General features: G+C 39.6%; 1 protein-coding gene across 6 annotated transcripts in view; it reads right to left on the bottom strand.

Annotated features, from left to right (window-relative positions):
* The window catches only part of RGL1 (ral guanine nucleotide dissociation stimulator like 1), a 410,246-nt gene that overhangs the window by 312,012 nt on the left and 75,210 nt on the right, over window positions 1-23,024 (bottom strand). For all 6 annotated transcript variants that reach the window (XR_007775373.1, XR_007775376.1, XR_007775374.1 and 3 more), the window contains one exon: window positions 2,577-2,785. Coding sequence is in view for 1 of the 6 variants with exons in the window: in XM_050961415.1 (XP_050817372.1) it covers window positions 2,577-2,785 (209 nt within the window). In the remaining 5 variants the exon portion in view is untranslated. The remainder of the gene's footprint in view (window positions 1-2,576; window positions 2,786-23,024) is intronic.

Below are 23,024 nucleotides of genomic sequence, written 5' to 3'. Positions count from 1 at the left end.
AGATTAAATTTCCAAACTTCCTGTGTGAATGGGCAAGTCACTTAACCGCTCTGTGCCTCAGTTTCCCCCTATTAAACTGGGTATAATAATCTCAACAGTACCTAAATGACAACTACAAAGAAATAAAAGAAAGAGGTGGAGCAATCAAATTAAAAACCCATGCCAAAAAGGGAACACACACATCTCTTGGGCACTTAAAGGAGAAATATGTATTTTATTTCAAATCAAACCATTTTTAGCTAGAACTGTGTCATCTGGCTTTAAGCCCTCTTTGACCGGCTGATTTGGATTAATGTAGACACTGGCAACTTCTAATTGTTCATAGCAAAAAGGTAATCTTCTGTTGTACACATTTGATCAATACAGGAGAATGTAAAAGACATGGAAGAGAGGACAGTTTGGGAACCAGGAGGCAAATCAAAAGCAACTATACTGTCAGGGAAATTGTGTTTAAAATAGATGCTTTTAAACAAAGTCAAACTGAATTTTTAAGTCCTCATTTTAGTAATTCCAACATTTTATAATTTTTTTAAAAGTTCCTGCTGACAGAAATATATCCCTATAAAATAATTATATGCCATAGAAGTTTCATTATTGGATGTGACACAACAAACAAGCCAATCTATATGCATATACCAGTTTGTTCACTCTCTAAATCTTTTTAGCAATTCATTTGCTTATGGGTGAGAGAGTCTCAAGGCACACCACTTTAATGTCCCTCATTTTGAGAGTTATCATTCCTTGGAGCTCCGAAGTTCCCTACATTCCACACAAAATTGGTGTCCCCTTATGTTTATTGTTGAAAATTATTTACATCAGAAGCAAAGAATCATGAAACTGAGGTTATGGAAAGAGTTGCTCACATTAAAGGAAGGAATCCTATAATATCTTTAGTTCTCTGCATGAATAATATTTGTGTTCTCCTCATTGTGGGTTTTTGTCACCCATTGTGTTCCACCTTTGGATCTTGGCAGATTGACAGGGACATTCTGAAGTCTGAAGCTAACCTTGTATTCTTGTTCCCCAGTGTGGCTTCTCTTTCACAATTCCTACATGTTACATGGCCTTTATGCTCCTTGTATTTGAACAGTACTTTATATCATAAGAGTCACGCAGGGCCTGTCTTCTAAGCACTTTAACGTTATTATTAACAAAGTCACATGACAGCTCTGTGAGATAAGTATTATACCAGGGATAGGCAACCTATGGCATACGTGCCGAAGGCGGCACGCGAGCTGATTTTCAGTGGCACTCACACTGCCAAGGTCCTGGTCACCAGTCTGGGGGACTCTGCATTTTAATTTAATTTTAAATGAAGTTTCTTAAACATTTAAAAAACCTTATTTACATACAACAATAGTCTAGTTATATATTATAGACTTATAGAAAGAGATCTTCTAAAAACATTAAAATGTATTACTGGCACGCGAAACCTTAAATCAGAGTGAATAAATGAAGACTCGGCACACCACTCCTGAAAGGTTGCCGACCCCTGCATTCCCCATTTTCCAGATGGGGAAACTGAAGCATGGAGAATGTATATGTCTTGCCCAATACCACATAGGAAGTCAGTGGGAGAGCCAAGACTAGAAAACCAGGAGTCCCAACTCCCAGTCTCCTGCTCTAATTACAAGACAGCGCTATAGCCTCTGTACATCACTTGATTTTCACAACATGCTAACTAAACAAGCACAAGAAATAAAATACCCCTCTATCCCTTTGGAGGTCAAGTCATAAATAGAGAGAGAAAAAAAACTGCTGAGACCACAAAATGATTACACTATGATGATGCAAACAACTTAAAGTACTCCTACCAAAAAAGCCATTCTTAACTTATAAGCAGAATAAAGAGCATGGAATATTACAGACTGATAACTGATATATTTTATGTATGGACTAATCACCTTACTAACTCCACCTAAACTTGGATTCTTTTGAGATTAAATGGTTTTCTGCCTTAGATTTTGTATTCTGGAACCACTGAGCTCTCCAAAAAAACAGTGCCTGTGTCATGGTTTCTTCAAAAATCAAAAAGGCCAAACTGCTGTCCTTTCACGACAGGAGATAAGGATGAGTATTCTGGCACAGTGTAGTAGATATGGAACAGGCTTGTATGCTCATGCCTGTACAGTCTATGTCTTGACACAGCAATGGACCCTTCTGTGTAGCCCGCATACAGGAGACTGTGCAGCGGATACTAATGGCTTGAATTCAGTAATAACTCTGACTTTGCAGCATATCTGTTCAATTATTTGGGGTTCATTATGCCATTTTCCCTACAGTAGTCACAATTTGGCTCTTTAGTAGCCCAAACTAGCCATCTCTCCCTATTTGATGGCGATGGCGTTATGAAGTGAGGAGGAGAGACATTTACCAACCCATTGGTTAAGCTGAAATACTGGATTTTCCAGGCTTGTAGGAATCAGCACTGATTTTGAAATATCTAAATATCATGTAACCTTTCAAATACATCTTCAATACATTTGAGCTAATTCCTTGCAATGTTCCTCATCATGTACATAACATGACAGTTTTCCATATTATTATTTTCTCTATAGCTCCCCACTAACTCTTACCTGTCGAGAAGACGTTCCAGTACTTCTTTAGTAGAGGCAAAGCCTCTATATGTTGACAGAAAGATGCTGATGTAGGTAAAGTCATTGTCCCCAAAAGCCGTCAGCAGGTTCTCCACAAGTTTCTCCAGAGTGCCAGCTTTTATTGTTCTGATCTTACATGTTTCATACTGGCTGACAGTATGTCCTGGAGGCAACTGGTCCCCTTCAACCTATGAAATAAGGATCAAAAGCATGGGAGAAACCAAATACCCCAAATGAGAAGAATTACCACACCGAACAAGTTAAACTATGCTTTTTGGGTAAGGGATAAATGACAGTGTGCCTTCAAGTCCTGAAATATTCTGTCATTTTTGATGACCACTGAACTCTAGAAGATGGCTCTATTGATGAAACACTTCAGAATTGTTTACCCTTTAAAAAATATTTCTTTGACATCCTTCACCTGATGTTTCAGTAGCTGACTGTAGTCAAACCACCACACTTTATGATGCCATTAGATCTTACAATCTAAACCAGGTGTTTGGAGCACTGAGGCAGGGGTGGAAATTATGCACTGAAGGTGCCAATTTTAGATGAGACGTAAAACTGATGTCCTGAACACTTGTGGTCATCCAACATTCCATAATGCTTTTTGCAAAAGGAGGGTGTTAACTCTAGTGTCCTGGTCAAATCCCAAATGTATCATTACATTCTGTCACTATTTCTCTTTGTTTCAATGAGATGCAATATTTCTCATCACATCTACATTTTTGTATAGCATTTTGTGTATGGTTTAGAGCCTGATCTAATGTCTGTTGAAGTCAATGTGAAGAGTTCCAGTGGCTTCAATTGCTTTTGGATCAGGCCTTAAATAGCTGTCATTATCATTCTAGAGTTGATTATATGTCAGTAATGGAAAACGATCCCTCTGAGTAGTCCATATACTTGTTTGTAAAGGCATCAGAGATTACAAGTGCTATATAAATGAAAGATATAAATACACACACTAATAAATAAAATATAATAGTAATGACTCCATCAATTTGATGAGAAGTTCCATTTTTTTCTTTTAAATTGCCCAATATTAAGGAAGAATTTTATTAGAGACTATTGGCATAAAAAGGCAGAGAGCGGGAAAGAGGAGACTTCAGTAAGGTGTATAGTTTTTTTCTTTTTAAAAAAAACCTGTGTGCCAGTATTACTGAGGTACTGTAGATTCAACTTGGGGAATGTATGTTGAAGTGTAGCTGCTCAGTAACCTTGTAATGAATGGTGTGTGTAGGTGTAATCCAGCCTACCTACTGTTAATACCAATAAACTTTCACAAATGGGAAAAAAAAGCTGTTTCCTTGGAGAGAAGTAGATGGTTCATATCTGTCGGTGAGAGTCTGCAATCCGAAAAAATGTTAGCAAGCCCCAGAAAGCAACATAGTCTGACTTGTATAAATTAACAATTGAAATACAGTTTGAATAAATGAAAACAGCTCTTTTAAATATAAAGTTACTTTTATATGGGTACAGGATGTGTACAATTTAGGGTAGGAAAAAATGTATATATTGAGGAATAACGGGATCACGCAAAGGAAAATTTAGGCCATCAAGAAAGATTTCTTGGCCACAAGGTCTATTAGACTGTAGTATGATCTCCCACAGGAAGTAGTGGAACCCCCATTGTTTAGTCATTTTAATTCTAATTTAAAATCAGACTGGATGGAGCACTAAAATATGTTGTAGAGAATAACTATGCACTGACCAAGGGTGGTCTAAATGAGCTAATTAGTCGTATCCATCATTATTTTTTGCTACAGTCTGAAGACAGAATAGGATGAGTTCAAGCTATTTCCATTGCACTTCAGCACTAGGACATTGAATAGTTTGTTTTCTGGTAGCTTTCAGACACTAGCTTACACCCAACATTCTACTGAGACTGAAATTCAAGATAGAGAGTGTGTCACAGCTGGTTTCCCCACATCCAGCCTCTCCCTCCCCAGCTCACAGCAATATAATATCACCACTGCTGCTTCTCCTTTCCCAGGTTTAAATTATTATTTTATGTAATGTGGTAGTGCCTGGAAGGCCCAGTTAAGGACTAGAATTCCATTGTGCTAGACACTGTACAAAAACTGAACAAAAAGATAGTCCCTAATTTAAAAGTGTCCACATGCAAAGTTCCACTGATTTAACTAAATCTAACTTTAAAACACATCTTTAGTTAAATCAGTACAACTGTACGTGTAGATCAGGTCTGACTCACACAAGTAGTCCTGTTGGCTTTAACAGGACTACTTGTGCAACTAAGTAATGCACAATTTGGAGAGCAGTCCAACTCCTATTGACTTTAACGGGATGCTGAATCAGACTTATCTGCTAACTTGCTGTGGTGATCTTCTTCCTACAAGGCTGCTGAGTTAGCCTTTGTGTAAGTATTGGCAATATGATGATAGATATCCGTGGAACTGTATTCACTCCTTCTTACAAGAAGAAACTCCTTTTTTTTCTTGGTAGTGTAGCTGGCTAGGGAGGATGACTGTTGACTGGGGGTCAGGCCAGGAAAGTAGGAGTTAGGGCTTTAGGGTCCTCGCTCTGCCAACAATTCATTGTGTGGCTAGGGCTAGTCAGTTATGGACAGATTGTGTCATTAAGGTACAGCCCTCAGTAGTTGGGAGATGAAGGGCCACACTGCCCCAGTAGGAATTCTGGGAGGTAAGATAGCTCAGGGAAGCACAATATCTCCCAGAGCTCCCTGGCATGGGAGGAGAACATCTGCTGTGCATTCTTTCCAGAGGGTGCAGTATATGCTTCCCTTTGAGGCCAGACAGCTACATAGCCCTGTTTTCTCCCCACCCATTTTGAGATGGTCTACAACTGTGTCCAGCTACTTTTGCAGGGGTTACGAGCAGCAGAAGGCTCCTTGCACCTTACTCACTCAGCTCATATATGCAAAGCCAGTCATAATCCAGCCCTTAGCCTGTGTGCCTCAGTTTATCCGTATGTAAAATGCATACCTCTGATGCTATAGAAATAATTAGTCCTCAATAGGAAAGTAATTAAAATATAAATTTAAATATTTATCAAACCACTGGCATGAATTTTTAATCTTGATCCATTTTGCCTTTCTTGCTTGCTACTTTGCTTTAAAATCAGAGACCAATGTTATAATAAAGGATCTAACTAGCAATCTTTCTTTAGTCTTCAGATCTCTTTTATATATAGGTTTGGTCACTGTCGTGTTTTAGACTGCGGAGATTAACAGAAGATTTTACATACATACATACATAAATGTATTCATTTATTTATTTTACTTCACTATCTTAAAACAATCCAGACAGTTTGAAAACTTACTAATGATGAACAATCTTAAGAAGTGGTAAGAAACCAATTAGGGAACAAACTATGGATTTGTATCATTCAGTGATAGGTATATGCAAAGTGAGAAGATGAATGCAAAACCTTTAGTTTGCTAAATTTCCCCTTAAGTGGCTTTAATCCCTCTTGCAAATCATTTTTACATTTATAATATAGCCTTTAATTTTTTTTATAAATCACTTAAAAACTAAAACCTTCCTTCAGTTTGAGAAAATGAGCATTATCTGAAATCTTACTTGAAAGCAGCAGCATCTCACTTGTGAATGAGGACATTTATTTTGTTTTAGCATATGCTTTGGGCCTGTAGAACAAGGAACAACATGCCTTCCCTGTTGCATTAAAATATTATTAGCTGTTCTTATACAGATGATTCAGGCAGGGAAGCAAAATAGCAATGAGCAATAACTTCTACATCCCTAAAGTCCATGGGAAATTATTTATTATCATCATTTATTTCCAGTAGCATTCCACAATGTGCTAGGCTTTCTAAACTGCACAGAAAGCACGATCCTTGACCCAAGGAGCTTGTTATCTAAGGTCTTAATCTTGGAAATTGCTCCATGTGGCTGGATCGCCATGCCTCTGGAGGAGTCCCCACTGACTTCTCCTTGCTTGAAGCAGGTTACAGGACTGGGGCATAAAAGATCAAAAGAGAATAATGAGAAAGTATATGTAGATAAATAGAGGGTCAAGGGAGTTAATAACCACATCCCGGTAATACTTATAGACTCATAGACTTTAAGGTAAGAAGGGACCAATATGATCATCTAGTTTGACCTCCTGCACAATGCAGGCACAGAATCTCACCCATCCACTTCAATAACAAACCTCTAACCTATGTCTGAGTTACTGAAGTCCTCAAATTGTGGTTTGAAGACCTCAAGCTGCAGAGAATCCTCCAGCAAGTGACCCGTGCCCCATGCTGCAGAGGAAGGCGAAAAACCTCCAGAGCCTCTGCCATTCTGCCCTGGAGGAAAATTCCTTCCCGACCCCAAATATGGCGATCAGTTAAACCCTGAGCATGTGGGCAAGACTCACCAGCCAGCACCCAGGAAAGAATTCTCTGTAGTAACTCAGAGTCCATCCCATCTAACATCCCATCACAGACCACAGGGCATACTTAACTGCTAATAATCAAAGATCAATTGCCAGATTAATTGCCAAAATTAGGCTATCCCATCATACTATCCCCTCCATAAACTTATCAAGCTTAGTCTTAAAGCCAGATATGTCTTTTGCCCCCACTACTCCCCTTGGAAGGCTGTTCCAGAACTTCACTCCTCTAATGGTTAGAAACCTTCGTCTAATTTCAAGTCCAAACTTCCTAGTGTCCAGTTTATATCTACTTGTTCTTGTGTCCTAAGGTAATGCTAACATTATAAACAGATTAGGACCTTATTGTGAACTCACTGGCATGGAGTGTCTACACCATGGATAGTGGTATGGGGCAGAACCTGGTCTCAAGTGCACTGGTGTCAATGCAACCCCACTGAAATAAATGGAGCAACACCACTGAAACTTGAAGATTTTGTCCCACAAAAATCTTAGAATTGCTATTTATTAACCTTTTGCAATTGAAAAGGATGTGACTTGCCATGGCACTCAACAACTCCATCCAGAAAAGTAATAAAGCAACACGATGTTATTATTTTTGTAAGTAAAAAAAATTTCTAAGCAAAAGTTAAGTTTTGTGAATAAACTAAAAACAATTTGCAGGTAAAAAAAATCGAACCTCATTTTTGATACTTCACTGTTAAAGTTTTGATTTTTCAAATCGCCTATTATTTAACACAGTTCCCTTCGCTTCATGAAAAGGAACTTGTGCTTCATTGTATTTAACTTAATAACCTTTTTTATCTAGCAGAATTTTTTTCCTTTTACATTAAAGTTAGGGCCATATTCTACTCTTGTTCCACATGCAAAACTCCCATTCACGTCAGCATGCAGATGAAGGGGAGAATCTGCCTCTAAAATTGAAACACACACAAAAATATACTTTAATTGTAACTTGCCCAAGACATCATACCGCAAGAATGCTAACAAAAAAACCACTGACACCCCAAAATTGAGTTTGCCAGCAAAAGAGCAAGCTGCTAGAAATCATTTTAAGGGACCTTTAAGGACCGTTTTTATTTGCATTATTTCAGCAACTCTGCCTTGACGTTTAAAAGGAAAAAAGACTTGGCAGACAAGAGTTCAGTAACACAGACTTACAGAATAAGACATTGTGGGCTGACCTAGTATGCTAACAGGAAACTGCTCAATCTGGATTTAATAAGAGACCATCTCTTTTCTGACATGACCAGGATAACCAAAAGCATGAGGAGTTTTTATGTCTGCTTTAGGCCAGCTGTTTGCCTACGAGAATACTGTATCTACTGCTTTTTAAAAGGGGCCTCTGAAGCCCTTGGACAAGTTTTCAGAGTGCTGACACCCATTAAAGTCACGGGAGGTCACATGCCAATTCCAAAAGCTCGATTTTGAAAAGTTTACTCCCAAAGTTTCTTTCAATATGAATGTCTAATGGCTTGGTTTTCAAAGGTGCTGAGCACCTCAGGCTTGCATTAACTGAGCTGAGATTCATGGGACCCCAACAACTGAAAATCGGGCCACGTGTCTCAATTTCACAGTGACTTCCTCCAGTCAAAAGAATGCTAGCACTGATATTTTGTGCATGTGCTTGATGAGCAAACAGCTTCCTACCACGTAAGGAGAATTTCTCAATATCAGATGAAACTACTTAAGAGTAAACTGAGATATATCCTTTATTCATCAGAATAGGTAGCTATTAAATTGACGTGTTTCTAACAATCTCTACCAAACCCCTTGGAATGTTATGTTCTCTGAAGGGCCAATCCAATTTTAATTCTGCATTCTCAGGGCTTTATAGCACGCAACTTCATCCATACATATACCTCCCCCACACAACAATGGTGCTCCATGTGGACTGAAAGTCCCTTAGGTTAAGATTCTGTGAGATGCTGAGCTCCCTCAACTCACATGAACTTCAAAGAGAGTAGAATTAGGCCCTGGTTGGCATATAACATTAACATAAAGGTCACCCACAGAACAGAGTTTGGTTCCATTGTCGTTAGGGTGACCACAGAGCAAATGTGAAAAGTCGGGACGGGGGAGGGTGACTAATAGGAGTCTATGTTAGAAAAAGACCCAAAAATCAGGACTGTCCCTATAAAATCAGGACATCTGGTCACCCTAATTGTCATTTACAACTGAGGCCTTCACCCTGCTGCAACTGCCATCATGCAGGCAGATGTCTGCACCCACATGGAGTCCCACTGACTTAACTGGGCTCCGTGTAGGTGCAGAGATCCACCATACAATTAACTGCAGGACTGAGGCCTTAGACTGTAAATTCTTTGGGGGCAATGACTGTGCCAGCTTCTCTTTTAGCACAGAACCCAACACACACCTTCTGAACTCAATAAATAGTAATAATACAGAACCATACTCAAAGTGTCCTAAATGACAATGAGTTTGTTACTGGCACAGCAGGAAATGTATAGGCAAATGTGACAGGCATTGTGAGTTCAATAGCAGACCACACAGGCTATGATATTAGAGCCTTTCAACCCCCCGCCTCCTGCCCCCCGAGGTTACTGGCCAGGAAGCTGAGGTTATCTGCTGCTCCTTCCACAAAATACCAGAGATGCTTTAATTTCCACAAAGGCACCACCAAAAACCGACAGAAAGGAAAGCAGCACCTAGGCTATACCTATCTACTACAATTTAAATAGTCGGTATGCGCCTAAGTCATGGTATAGGACTTGAATCCACAATCAGGAAAAAGATCTTGGAGTCATTATGGATAGTTCTCTGAAGACATCCACGCAGAGTGCAGCGGTGGTCAAAAAAGCAAACAGGATGTTAGGAATCATTAAAAAGAGGATAGAGAATAAAGATAGAGAATATCTTATTGCCCTTATATAAATCCATGGTACGACCACATCTTGAATACTGTGTACAGATGTGGTCTCCTCATCTCAAAAAAGATATACTGACATTAGAAATGGTTCAGAGAAGGGCAATTAAAATGATTAGGGGTTTGGAATGGGTCCCATATGAGGAGAGATTAAAGAGGCTAGGACTTTTCAGCTGGGAAAGAGGAGACTGGGGGGGATATGATAGAGGTATATAAAATCATGAATGATGTGGAGAAAGTGAATAAGGAAAAAGTTATTTACTTGTTCCCATAATATAAAACCTAGGGGCCACTAAATTAAATTAATGGGCAGCAGGTTGAAAACAAATAAAAGGAAGCTCTTCTTCACACAACACACAGTCAACTTGTGGAACTCCTTGCCTGAGGAGGTTGTGAAGGCTAGGACTATAACAGGGTTTAAAGAGAGCTGGATAAATTCATGGAGGTTAAGTCCATTAATGGCTATTAGCCAGGATGGGTAAGGAATGGTGTCCCTAGCCTCTGTTTGTCAGAGGGTGGTGATGGACAGCAGGAGAGAGATCACTTTATCATTACCTGTTAGGTTCACTTCCTCTGAGGCACCTGGCATTGGCCACTGTCGGTAGATAGGATACTGGGCTGGACGGACCTTTGGTCTGACCCAGTATGGCCATACTTATGTTCCTAATCTTGTGGGCTAAACACAAGAATGCTACCCATCAAGCTATAATGGCATTATAAAGGAATGGTATATTGGTGTCACTCAGCAAACAGTGTATATTAGTAGCAAGGAGTACTGACAGACTTAGAAGGACATCACCAACTGAAATTTGCTCAATATCTTCATGATGTTACACCAAGCTTTTACCAAAACAAAGACTTATAGAAGGTTCTCACTATTTAAAATATATGTCCTTGGAAATAGTTGTTTTGAAACAAAGAAACATTCCCCTGCAGCATCTGCAACCCAAACAGGTAGCTTTTGGACAGAAAGTGAAACTGACTGTGAACAAAAGTGAAATTGATTTAATTCATTTTCAATATCCAAGTTGAGAGAAATACTGAAAGAAAACAAACAGGATAAACAGTGACAAGTAAACTGGATTTTAAACATTCTTCCAGTTTAATTATTTAAAATGTTAACATCTAAGAAGATTTGTTTGATTTAAAAGATATGGGGTAGAATTTTCAAATGCACCTATGTGATTAACTCTGAACCCATTTTAACCCATTTTTAACTGTGACTTAGGTACATAGGAATCTAAATGTCATTGACTTGTTTTGAGGCGTAGGCTATTAAGTACCTATGTCACTTATGACAATGGGATTCAGATACTTTTGAAAATTTTACCCATGGTCTTTAAATTAACAGTGCACCTTTAAATATTGGATATTTAGCACATTTGTGCAGAAACTACTTTCATCTTTAGAGATGCTGAGAATAAATTGTCCCACCATTTTTTTTTAAATCATCAAAAGAACAACATTCAGAAGTGCAAACATACCTGCCACTTGTCTTGGGAGAACAAAGGAAATCTATGGCACATTTAGTCTAAAACTTCACAGATAGATTCATAAATTTATATGTTGCTTATAAAAATGTTAAAAGGGACCTGCATGAATAAATACAGCTTTGTAAACTGTCATGAAGAGAGATTAAACCCAATACAAGAGTAAAGAAAAAAATAATACAACTGAATTGCACAGCAAAGAGCGTCAGCACAGGAACCTCCAAGGAACAACAACTCTAGCACTGTACTAGGCAAAACACACACCTCATTTCAATCAATTCTGTTTCAAAGAATTATTTTAAAGATAATTAATTAACAAGAAACTAACATGTACAGAGTGCTTTTAATTCCAGAAGGATCTAAATATGCTTCATAAACTGCATATTCAGTTACTTGCCCTCTGAAAGTAAGTGTTTAAAACGTTCGCTTACATGTATGGCTAGTGGCAATCTACAGCAGCAGCTGAGAATCCCAGCATAGGTATTGTGGACCCAACCGGCCAACTGGAGCTTCTGAGGAGATATGGGGATCATCATTTCACACAACAGGCAGCAGGTATTCTGCCCTGGTAACAACATACAACAGAGTATTTTCAGGGCCACCCGGTGGGGGGCAAGTGGGGCAATTTGCCCCAGGCCCCACAGGGGCCCCCACGAGAGGTTTTTGGGGCCCCTGGGGCGGGGTCCTTCACTCGCTCCGGGGGCCCTGGAAAACTCTCACGGGGCCCAGGCCCTTGGAGCTTCTTTCGCTCTGGGTCTTCAGTAGCAAGTCGGGAGGGGGGGTCCTTCCGCTCCAGGACCTGCTGCCGAAGTACCCCGAAGACCGCTGAAGACCCCTGACCCCCTGAATCCTCTGGGTGGCCCTGAGTATTTTAGGAGAGAAGATGAAGACTGAGTTGACCAAGGAAAATTACAAGGGGGGATCTACAATGGAGAGGGACAATACTGTGTAGTAACTAATCACAAGGAGTTTTATTAAACTCATGTCAAGTGTTCTTAAGCCTAAAGCCTAGTACGGATAAGCTAAAATCTTACAGGCCTCAGCTTAGAGGCTTTGCGTTACAGCCATGTTTTACTTATATACCAAATATACACTCCTCACTCCTAAATACTTGTCAATTTTATATTCTATAAGCCTACTACTTACACAAGAGATTCTGTAACTTACATACTGAGGATCTGGTAGAAGACACAAGTTAAAGTGGGGCAGGGGCTATTTTAACTTACAGTGCACTTTCTTATACCTTCTTCTGAAGTTACGCAAACTTAGCAAACTTCAGAGGTGACGTCTAAGGGTCTCCATGAATGATCTCACCACATATTAAGCGGTAGGGGCCACTGTCTGAAAGAGGTGTATGGCCTCTTGAAGGGGACAGAGAGCCAGAATGACTTCTTGTGGCAGCTTCAGACTAGGTCGGCATGGGGATGCTGACCCATCCCACAGATGACGGGAAGAGAAGGGGGATTATTTAGGTCCCTGCTGGTGCAGGAAAAGCTCTCTTTTACCTGAACCAGGTGGAACAGAGCCAACCCTTCCACCCATGGAAGTAATTAAATGGCAGGTTGTGCCATGATCCATTGTGGGCATTATGCTAGTTGCTCCTTTCTTGGGGGGCTGGGAAAGAATTTTTTCCCCTTGTCACCCTCACCATTGGGGAAGGCAAGGTAGGGTTGGGTTGCTGTTTTTTTTGCCTTCCCCACAACGGATTGGGGGCTTAGTTGGGGCAAATATGAAACGCAGGTTAGGCTATGATGTCGCAACTCATCATGCAACCTTGGGGCGGATGTCCAGTGCAGGCACTCCAGAGGGAAGGGATATGGTGATCAGATAAAATGGATTGGTACAGGATATAAATGAGGTCATCCTTTATAAGGAGGGGAGTTTGGGGCTCCTGTGACTGGTATGGCAGGGTGTCAACCTCCCTCCCTCCCTTTATAGCTCCCCTTAATACTCAGCGAGTTGGCTGGGGGCCCAGGCTGGGTAAAGTGGAGGGCTGAGAGCAGCCTCCACCAGGTATATGTATATGATTATGGAATTACATACTTTTATCTGCCAGGTACTCCCAGACACATTTAGGATACAAGTTTCAGCTTACATAACCACATTCAGTGTCTCCTGTCCTTTTTCCAGCATAGCTGGACAATCTAAGAGAGTCTAAATAAGTAAACAAACAAAAGTGGTTGGGATTTTCAGAAGTGCCTGCGCAATTCCCATTAAAATTAATAGAAATGAGGTGTCCAAATCTTCTAGGTGGCTTTGAAAGTCTCAGTCAAGTAAGTCTACTTAGACTCACCTATGAATTTGGCCCATTTTTTGCTATCTTCTATGTAGCTAAGGAGTGCACACTATGTCACTCATGGTGACTGATGTCCTCTGAGAATGAAGAGGTTCACTATGCAGTACAGAAACTTTTCAAAATGACTGTAGATGAATTGATCACGCAATCCCAGCCTTTGTCTCTAGCTGTCTCATGTGATTTACATATTTACCTTCCCTTTGTTTCCAAAAAAGTGTGAAACTTCCTAAGCCTTTCCTACAAAAACTAAACTACATGAAAAAAAAAATCCCTCATCATCCTGATTCTTGCCTAGCTTCTCACAAGGACTTATACCCGCCTCTTCTATCCAACTCTCTGCCCCCACTGAGCCAAGAAAACTGGATCTGAAAGATCAGCATAGGTCATTTCTCTTTCTTTGTTTTCACAGTTCTACCAGATTTCATAATTCAACAGTTAACCTGTACCCCATTCTCTCTCACATATACTTTCCCCCCCCATTGCAAATCTTAAAATTGTACATGCTAGAGGAAGCAAAAATATAAAAGGAACATTGCCTACAAGATGTACTTATAAAATCCTTGCGGGCCAATTCTGGAGCAAGTGCCTCTGTAAGCAAGACACAAGTTACAAGTGGTGAAGCACTGGAATGGGTTACCTAGGGAGGTGTGGAATCTCCTTCCTTAGAGGTTTTTAAGGTCAGGCTTGACAAAGCCCTGGCTGGGATGATTTAGATGGGAATTGGTCATGCTTTGAGCAGGGGGTTGGACTAGATGACTTCCTGAGGTCCCTTCCAACCCTGATATTCTGTGATTCTATGATTCTACATCCATACCACATATGAAAATATTTTTGGGATGGTGGGAGATTAAAGTATAGTGATGTTTGAACAAAAGAAAGTGTAAAATAAACCAGGTAGGAGTGTGTTAACCGTTGGCATTTCACACTTCTCCAGGAATGCATCTTCAAAAAGACATTTACTAGAAAGATTGTTCTAAATCAACTGTGCAAATCAAACATACTCAAGGAAAGCTAAATTTGTATGTTTCTGAGAGCCCTTCCATACCCTAAAAATTGAGGCATTCAAGATTAATGCACACTTGAAAATCTGGGCCTAACTCCTTGCTGTTTTATAGCTTCATGTTGCTCCCACTGCAGCCAATAGGAAAATTCCTATTAATTACAATGACAGTAGGATTGGGCCCTTAGGCTGTGGCCCTGGGCACCTCCTGAAGGTGCCAAGTGGTCTCTCAGGAGGCATTCAGCACTTTGCAGAATCGGGACCTTTATTCCCAAACTCAGATTCAATCTCACAGATAATGAGGATCCCAAACCTAACCCCTACTTCCAGTTTCTTTTCATTTTAACAAGCAGATAAATGAAGTTACAGGTGGTGACTCCAAAACAGCTGTGTCCATGCCCTCTCTCAAAGATCATGCAGACTCTGGGCCAATGTCCAAACTCACCCCTTCCTGAGGTTTGGCTTTATTGGTAACTCAAAAACAACAGCAACACACGTTTCAACCTGACTTTCTTCCCAAGTGTGACTATTTCGAGGATTTCCCTCCAAGACCACCTCTGCGTAACAACTAAGTCTGGATCTTAATATAGGGTTTTAGCACCTGAGTGATCTCAACAGAAAAGCCCTGAATTCCTACAGGGCCTCAGAGTCTGCTACTGCTACTGTGACAAAAAAGACTGATTACAGAACACCATCATAACCCTTCCTGACAGGATGAGAAGGCAGGCCAGGAAATGGGGATACATTAAAAGGGCCCATAAAAGAGGCAATAGCACAAATCCAACTACCCTAAATGAACAAGAAAAACTGACAACAACATACATATCTTTTAAAATAAAACATTAACCTTTACAACATCACCATAATGCATTTTCATAATATACTTAGATATGCATTATGTGCCGCAAAGGCAGACTATACGATATATAGTGAATAACTACATGAAAAGGTTGCTTAAATGGCTAACATAAATTGCACCAATTTAGTAGCAAGTCTAACTCACGTACATTACTAGTAATCTTACTTCCTTACTTTAACCACTTACACACCTTAGTCTGAAGAGCTGATCTGGAAAAACCAGTTAGCCTAATTCCCGTTTGGTCTTTCCAGAACCACATTGTCTGCGTGTATTAGAAAGATCCCGCATGGAAGAATTATAGAAACTACAGAAAGAAATATCATTTAGCTAATCTAATCCATATCCTTATCACTGCAGCATAGGTTCCCACGGTACATTTTCTGGTGTTTTATCTAATCTAGTTTTAGAAGTCCCCTGTGATAGAATTTTCATGCCTTCAAGACATCCACATCACCGCCCGTCAGCTGCTAAAATCATCTTCCTAGCCTGTCAATCTGCTTGTGTCACATCCATCTTTGAAATTTTACACTGGCTTCTCCTTCTCCATGACATTTAGTTTTTCTTATTCTCATCTTCAAATCCTTGCATCACCTTGCCTATTTACATAGTCTCCTATTGCACCACCCTTAACCTTTCAATTTAGCAATGATGCCAGCTTCAGTGCCCTGTTAGTCCACTTCTCCCTTAGCTATCCCCATCTCTTTTCCTGTACCACCCCATACAGATGAACTGCCCTACCAGAGATCACCACGAGACCTTTCCACATTCAAATCCCTCCTGAAGACTCATTTGTATCACCACGCCACAAGAAGTGAGTCAACTTCACTGTGCTGGGCACATGCCTTTACTGACTAACTGTGCTATCTTACTGTTTTGTTCCCTTCTCTTTCCTCCCTAATTTCCACCTGTTTGTTTTATTACTACTTCATTCAACCATTGTGTCAAATTAGAATGGAATCTTTTCAGCGGAGGGATCATGTCTTATCTGTATTGTGAAATAGCCAGCACACTACTAGGTGCTATAAAATAATAAAATAAGTAATTCCCCCAGCTCATCTGCAGTTCCACACCCCTTCTGTCTTGAGGGAAATCTTCATTAGAAACTCTGCCAGGTTATTGATCCTTTGTGCTACTCCTACTGGTTTTTACCAGAGGAGAGGACAGCATGGACCCAGACGTCATCATTTCCCAGAACTGGCTTTCTGAAATCCATCACCTTGTCCAGCTGCACTCCATGAACTCATGCCTTCCCAAACTGTATTAAGCAAGCTTGTATTCAGTGATTCCAAAGTTCTTCATAATCCTCACCTTCTCAACCTCTCAGAGGTTACAGATTACACTGATTACACCGTGCATACACAGACTGGAGATTTTCCAGGGAATGATCCTGCTCTCCTTATTCCCGCAAAACTTCCACTGCAGGAGGTTGCTTACAATTTAGATACAGAAACAGAAACTAAATTTGTCAAAGTGAAATTCTAATCTCTTAACCACACTCAACATTTGCTCACAGGGATGGTTTTCCCCCAGATCTGCACTGTCCTGTTTGGTCACAGGAATTATCAATATGGCAAATATATTTAGATAGTTTTAATGTGGCAAAAGTCACTTCATTGTATGAAAATACAAGGTCAACATCAAGAAAAACAAGATTCACGTGTAGTCAAAAGGAATAAGGACTTTTTTTTTATAGTAGTAATTATATTTTTGGGTTCTCAAAAATTGCAATACCTTCCCCCATAAAAAGAAAAAGGTTACAATATTTTTCTTTCCAGGAATGTGATTTAACTTATTTGTTAAGCTAATAATCACTTCCTGTTCACTTGCTAGAAACAAAGAACGACTGTGGGAGACAGTAAACAATACTGCTGAACTTGAGATGGATTTAAAAGATGCTGCAAGCAATAATTCTATTGCAAAACTACCGCATATAAACATATTGCATAAGTCTACATAGCTTTATTTACTCTGATTGGATCTGTAGCTTTGCTTTCAGATTACAAAGCTTATTTAAACAGTACACAGCATTGTATGGCACAGAATGAAAACTAAAATCGTATTGACTCAAGAAATCAGAGAAAACTGCTATTGAATCCAATGTAAACAATCATGCAGGAGTGACAGATTTTCACTGTCTGCATCACTTAACTACTAATCCATCTCCCCAAGACGTAGACTTTGTTTACATGAGAAAATTGCACTAGTTTAATGTAAATCGGTTAACTTGGTTACGGCAGCGCTGAACTCTGTGTAGACACTCTTATTTTGTTTTTAAGAGTGGATTATTTAACTTTAGCAATCAATCACACACACACTTAATGGAGAGCTGGGAAATAAAACTGTAGCTGAGGTGAGATTAAATGGGTTTTGAAAGAGGGGTATGTGTAATCATATTTTAAATTAAATTGAGCAGGTAACGTACACCATTTTATTGAGAAAAATAAAGGAAATGTTTTGATATGTTTTATATCATTTACTCAGTGCAAAGTCTCTACCACCAGCCTTTTAAAAAAGTATTAAAAAAAACAAACAGGTCAGCATTAAAGAATTTGTACAACTAAGCATAAATAAAAGATTGGTACATTATAAACCTCATTTCATGGCTTTTTTTTTTTAACTGCCCTGTATTTTGAAACAGAGAGATATTTCTTTAGGATGAGGCCAGAGCAGAGAAAGTATTGTTACCCAATACTAAAAATTACCATCTTCAGCATTTCTTTAAACACAGAGTCCAAATATATTTGTTCAGTTTTCAACAGAATTAACATGATCAAAATGCTGTCATAAACAGACAGCTAAGGGTTAATGTCTCTTTCACCTGAAGCACCTGACCAGAGGACCAATCAGGAAACCGGATTTTTTCAACTTTGGGTGGAGGGAAGTTTGTGTCTGAGTCTTTTGTCTGTCTGCCTGCTTTCTCTGAGCTTTGGAGAAGTAGTTTCTGCTTTCTACTCTTCTGTTTCTAAGTGTAAGGACAAAGAGATCAGATAGTAAGTTATATGGTTTCTTTTCTTTGGTATTTGCATGAATATAAGTGCTGGAGTGCTTTGATTTGTATTCTTTTTGAATAAGGCTGTTTATTCAATATTCTTTTAAGCAATTGACCCTGTATTTTGTCACCTTAATACAGAGAGACCATTTGTATGTACTCTTTCTTTCTTTTTTATATAAAGCTTTCTTTTAAGACCTGTTGGAGTTTTCTTGACTGGGAAATTTCAGGGAAATTGAGTCTGTTCTCACCAGGGAATTGGTGGGAGGAAGAAATCAGGGGGAGATCTGTGTGTGTTGGATTTGCTAGCCTGATTTTGCATTCCCTCTGGGTGAAGAGGAAAGTGCTTTTGGTTTCCAGGACTGGGAACGGAGAGGGGGAGTCACTCTGTTTGGATTCACAGAGCTTGTGTCTGTGTATCTCTCCAGGAGCACCTGGAGGGGGGAAGGGAAAAAGGATTATTTCCCTTTGTTGTGAGACTCAAGGGATTTGGGTCTTGGGGTCCCCAGGGAAGGTTTTTCAGGGGGACCAGAGTGCCCCAAAACACTCTAATTTTTTGGGTGGTGGCAGCAAGTACCAGGTCCAAGCTGGTAACTAAGCTTGGAGGTTTTCATGCTAACCCCCATATTTTGGACGCTAAGGTCCAAATCTGGGACTAAGTTATGACATGGTGTGCAGTGGTGAGATAGAATCCAGAAGCCAGTAGGAATATTATATTTTTCTTTTCTCTGCTAGGGACTTTTTAGCAGAGAGAGTTTGGTTTTAAAAAGAAACCAGAGAGAATTTTTTTTTCTGCTCTCTCTGGCAGTTTGTGGCTTGCATCTTAAGCAAGAAACCATTAAGGTGCTATTAAGAGTCTTTTGTCACACAATAGCACTCCCATTGAGAGTCATTACCAGCACTTATATTCATGCAAATACCAAAGAAAAGAAACCATATAACTTACTATCTGATCTCTTTGTCCTTACACTTAGAAACAGAAGAGTAGAAAGCAGAAACTACTTCTCCAGAGCTCAGAGAAAGCAGGCAGACAGACAAAAGACTCAGACACAAACTTCCCTCCACCCAAAGTTGAAAAAATCCGGTTTCCTGATTGGTCCTCTGGTCAGGTGCTTCAGGTGAAAGAGACATTAACCCTTAGCTATCTGTTTATGACACGCTTCTTTAAACACAGAGCCCAAATATATTTGTTCAGTTTTCAACAGAATTAACATGATCAAAATGCAATTTGGCTTAACTACCAAGTAGTCACAAGAGATTTGACCATGCACACTTGCAAGATTCTTTCCTCACAAGAACAAAAATGAAAAAACAGTATTATTCATATATATTATATACACAGTATATAGCTGCCATACATATGCATGGAATACCCATGCTCTAAATGCTAAAGGCACGTGATACATTGCATAGACATATGGTTAACAAATATATCACTTATCTGTGCAAATTATCACATACCTACGACTTCATCCCTTACCCACCAATCCAACCCCACAGACATAGGCTTCATCTGTATGAGAAAATTGTACTAGTTTAATGTAAATCAGATAACTTGGTTAAGGCAATGTTAAAGTCTGTAAAAACAATGTGGAGTCCTTGTGGCACCTTAGAGACTAACAACTTTATTTGGTTTGTTAGTCTCTAAGGTGCCATTAGGACTCCTTGCTGTTTTTGCTGATACAGACTAACACGGCTACCATGCTGAATTCTGTCTAGACACTCTTATTTTATTTTAAGAGTGGCTTATTTAACTTTAGCTCAAATCACTTAAGCTAAATCAGACACACGCATGTGATAGCATCAAATGAGGATGTAAAACAAGTATAGCTTACGTGCAAAGCAATTAACATGAGGGCGTAAGACAAAGCAAGTGCTCCCCTAGGCGTTCTTACATCTTCCTGTTTAATATTTTTTTTAAATGTCACAACAGGAGCTGGCACCCTGTGTTCTTCTCTTCTCTGCTCTAGCGCTTTTTGCCAGTGTTTTTCTAAACAAAGAACTGTTTTTGCATAAAGAGGAATTAAAGTCTTGTGGCTTGAGTAAGCGCGCAAGAGTTCATTCACATTTTGTACAGCAAACGCAGCCAGCACACTGACAACCCAGCCAGCATCAATCTGGAGCACTCAATGGGAGAAAAGAACTGGGATTTAAAAATGCAAGGAACTTGATTTCCAAATGGAGTGCATTATTAGTACTTATTATTTGTTTCCAACAGCACCCACATTAGTTGCTGTATCAAAATACAGGAAACCATCTCTGTGTTGAAGAGCCTCCAGTCTGAAAAGACAAACGGACAAAGAGTAAAGGCAGGAGGTACAACACAGAAAGAAAGTGGTAGAAGTGATGAATGGCTGTCTTCAAAATAAAATATTTGCTGAGTGTATTTGTTTCTATTGGATACTTAAACTGTCCTCCAACTTCCCCTCTTGCATGCCTTTATTTAACAAATGTCTCACACACATCGAGGAAGTAATGAAACTGTGGAATCTGAGTTAATTCAGAAAGACACACAGAATTGTATCTGCACTCAGATAACGCTGCAGCCCCAAAGTCTCATCATCGACTCTAATGACCTTATATACAGGTGAATACAACATATGGCTAGCTGCCTTTTAGAACAGCTCATTCTCGAGGACACTACTCTGGACTTAATGTATGTGACAGTAGTTATTATATAAGCTTTAATGCTGGGATAACAGGCACAGGGGCTCTCTGAAGAGTTGACACGGGCTCTACAAGGTGGGCTGACATACCTACTTCCTGGTACATGGCTATTATGAAGCTTAGCTAAGGCTGGTAAATTATTTTGAGATCCTTGGATGAAAGATGTTACCATATATAACTGAAATATACAATATTTATTATATTATTATTGCACCTGAACAGAGAACCCATGAACTGTCCAAGAAGAAAGAAAAAGCTGCTGGGTATATATCTTAAGCTAATGGCGAGGAGAAAAGAACAGGCATAAGAATGGAACCTCCATGGAAGAGCTGTAATATGTATATGAGAAAGAAAGGAAAAACCAATACTTAGACGTTAAACGGCTCGCCAGAGCAAAGGGTGGAAAGAATGTTAAAAGAAAAAATGGATGAAAGAGTGGAGTACAGCAACGTCACGCAGAGAAAGTGATTGAAATGCTGACACCTTATTGGTGTCTTTATGGTTCAGTGGGTAGCATTCTTGGCTCTGGCCCATGAGGCTGAGAGTACAGGTCACATACTAGCACTAGAATGCATTCCAAATGCTGACACAGCAGCCCTCGTGCAGGAAAGTACTATCCTGTGTACATTAAACTATATGCTTTTGCTCAACTCCGGTGGGATCTGCCTGGAAATCAAAGGGCAGTTTTTAGAAAGAGTGGGGGATCAACCCCAGTGCCTTTCCCAAAATCCTTTCTCTTAACAAAACAGGTTCTAATATTCAAGACTGTGCCTGTGTGTGAGCTTTTGAATGTATTTATCTACACAGTCACTGCACTACTAGTATATACAATAGAGTTTCATAGTGTGGATCAAGAAAATTTTGCCTCAGTACAGAACTGCTTGTTGTAACATATGTACTGTATAAGACTTCTTTCTCAGTGGCATGTACATTATGCCATGATAATAAAATATAATACTTTGATCCAAGGATCTCAAAGTAGTTTACAAATATGGGTAAGCTTATCACAGATGAGGAAACGAAAGCACAGAGAAGTCAGAAAGCTTGTTCAAGGCAACAGAGTGAGTCCATAGCAGTTGGAAATATAATCTAGGACTCTTGACTCCCAGATCATCATGAGTCTCTAGTTTAGATGACACATTTGGGTATTCATGTTCTCCATAAATTTGTATAGTAAGTAATATACAATGTATTCAAGATAATGAAATATACAGTTTATTCTTAATGAACATTGGTGATACTTATGTCACATTATTTTTTAAATGATAGGAGATGTAAAGATGCAGGAGGAAGCGTATTGGAATGGCAGCTATAATTTCATTTGTGCCCAAGCCAGCAACGAGCACCTTACTAATGCAAGACTCTGCCCCTACAGGCTGACTATAAAATCAGGGCTTTAGTTTGTACATCAGTATCACATTGGGACCAAAAAAGCCTATCAAGCCTTAGCCACAGTTGTTTGATGGAGCAAAAGGCTGATCACAGGTCAGTGCTGCAATGCAAAATGGCAGACATTTTCACACCCAGCCAATTTCACTTTACTTGCAAAAGCTGTCATCAAAATCAAAGGGCAGTCTCATTCTGATTAGTTAGGAGAATGGGCAACAGAAGGCGTATGAAATTAAATGTAGAGAAATGTAAGAGGCTAGCAGGAAAATCTGTCAAAAGTATTACCCTCAAAGGTCATGCACTACTGAACACAGATCAGGAAAGATCTGAGGGGTTAAAGTAGGCAGAACATTAAATCTTTCAGCACAATGCTTAGAAGCAGTAACAAAAAGCAAACACAATTCTGCAGTGTATAAATAAAGGGTATTGAACACAAGTCAAAGGACATTATTCTTCCATTGCATAAGGGTCTG

This window comes from Gopherus flavomarginatus, chromosome 7 (genome assembly GCF_025201925.1).
Source record: "Gopherus flavomarginatus isolate rGopFla2 chromosome 7, rGopFla2.mat.asm, whole genome shotgun sequence".
Classification (NCBI taxonomy): Eukaryota; Metazoa; Chordata; order Testudines; family Testudinidae; genus Gopherus; species Gopherus flavomarginatus.
This window is presented reverse-complemented; position numbering and strand designations above follow the sequence as displayed.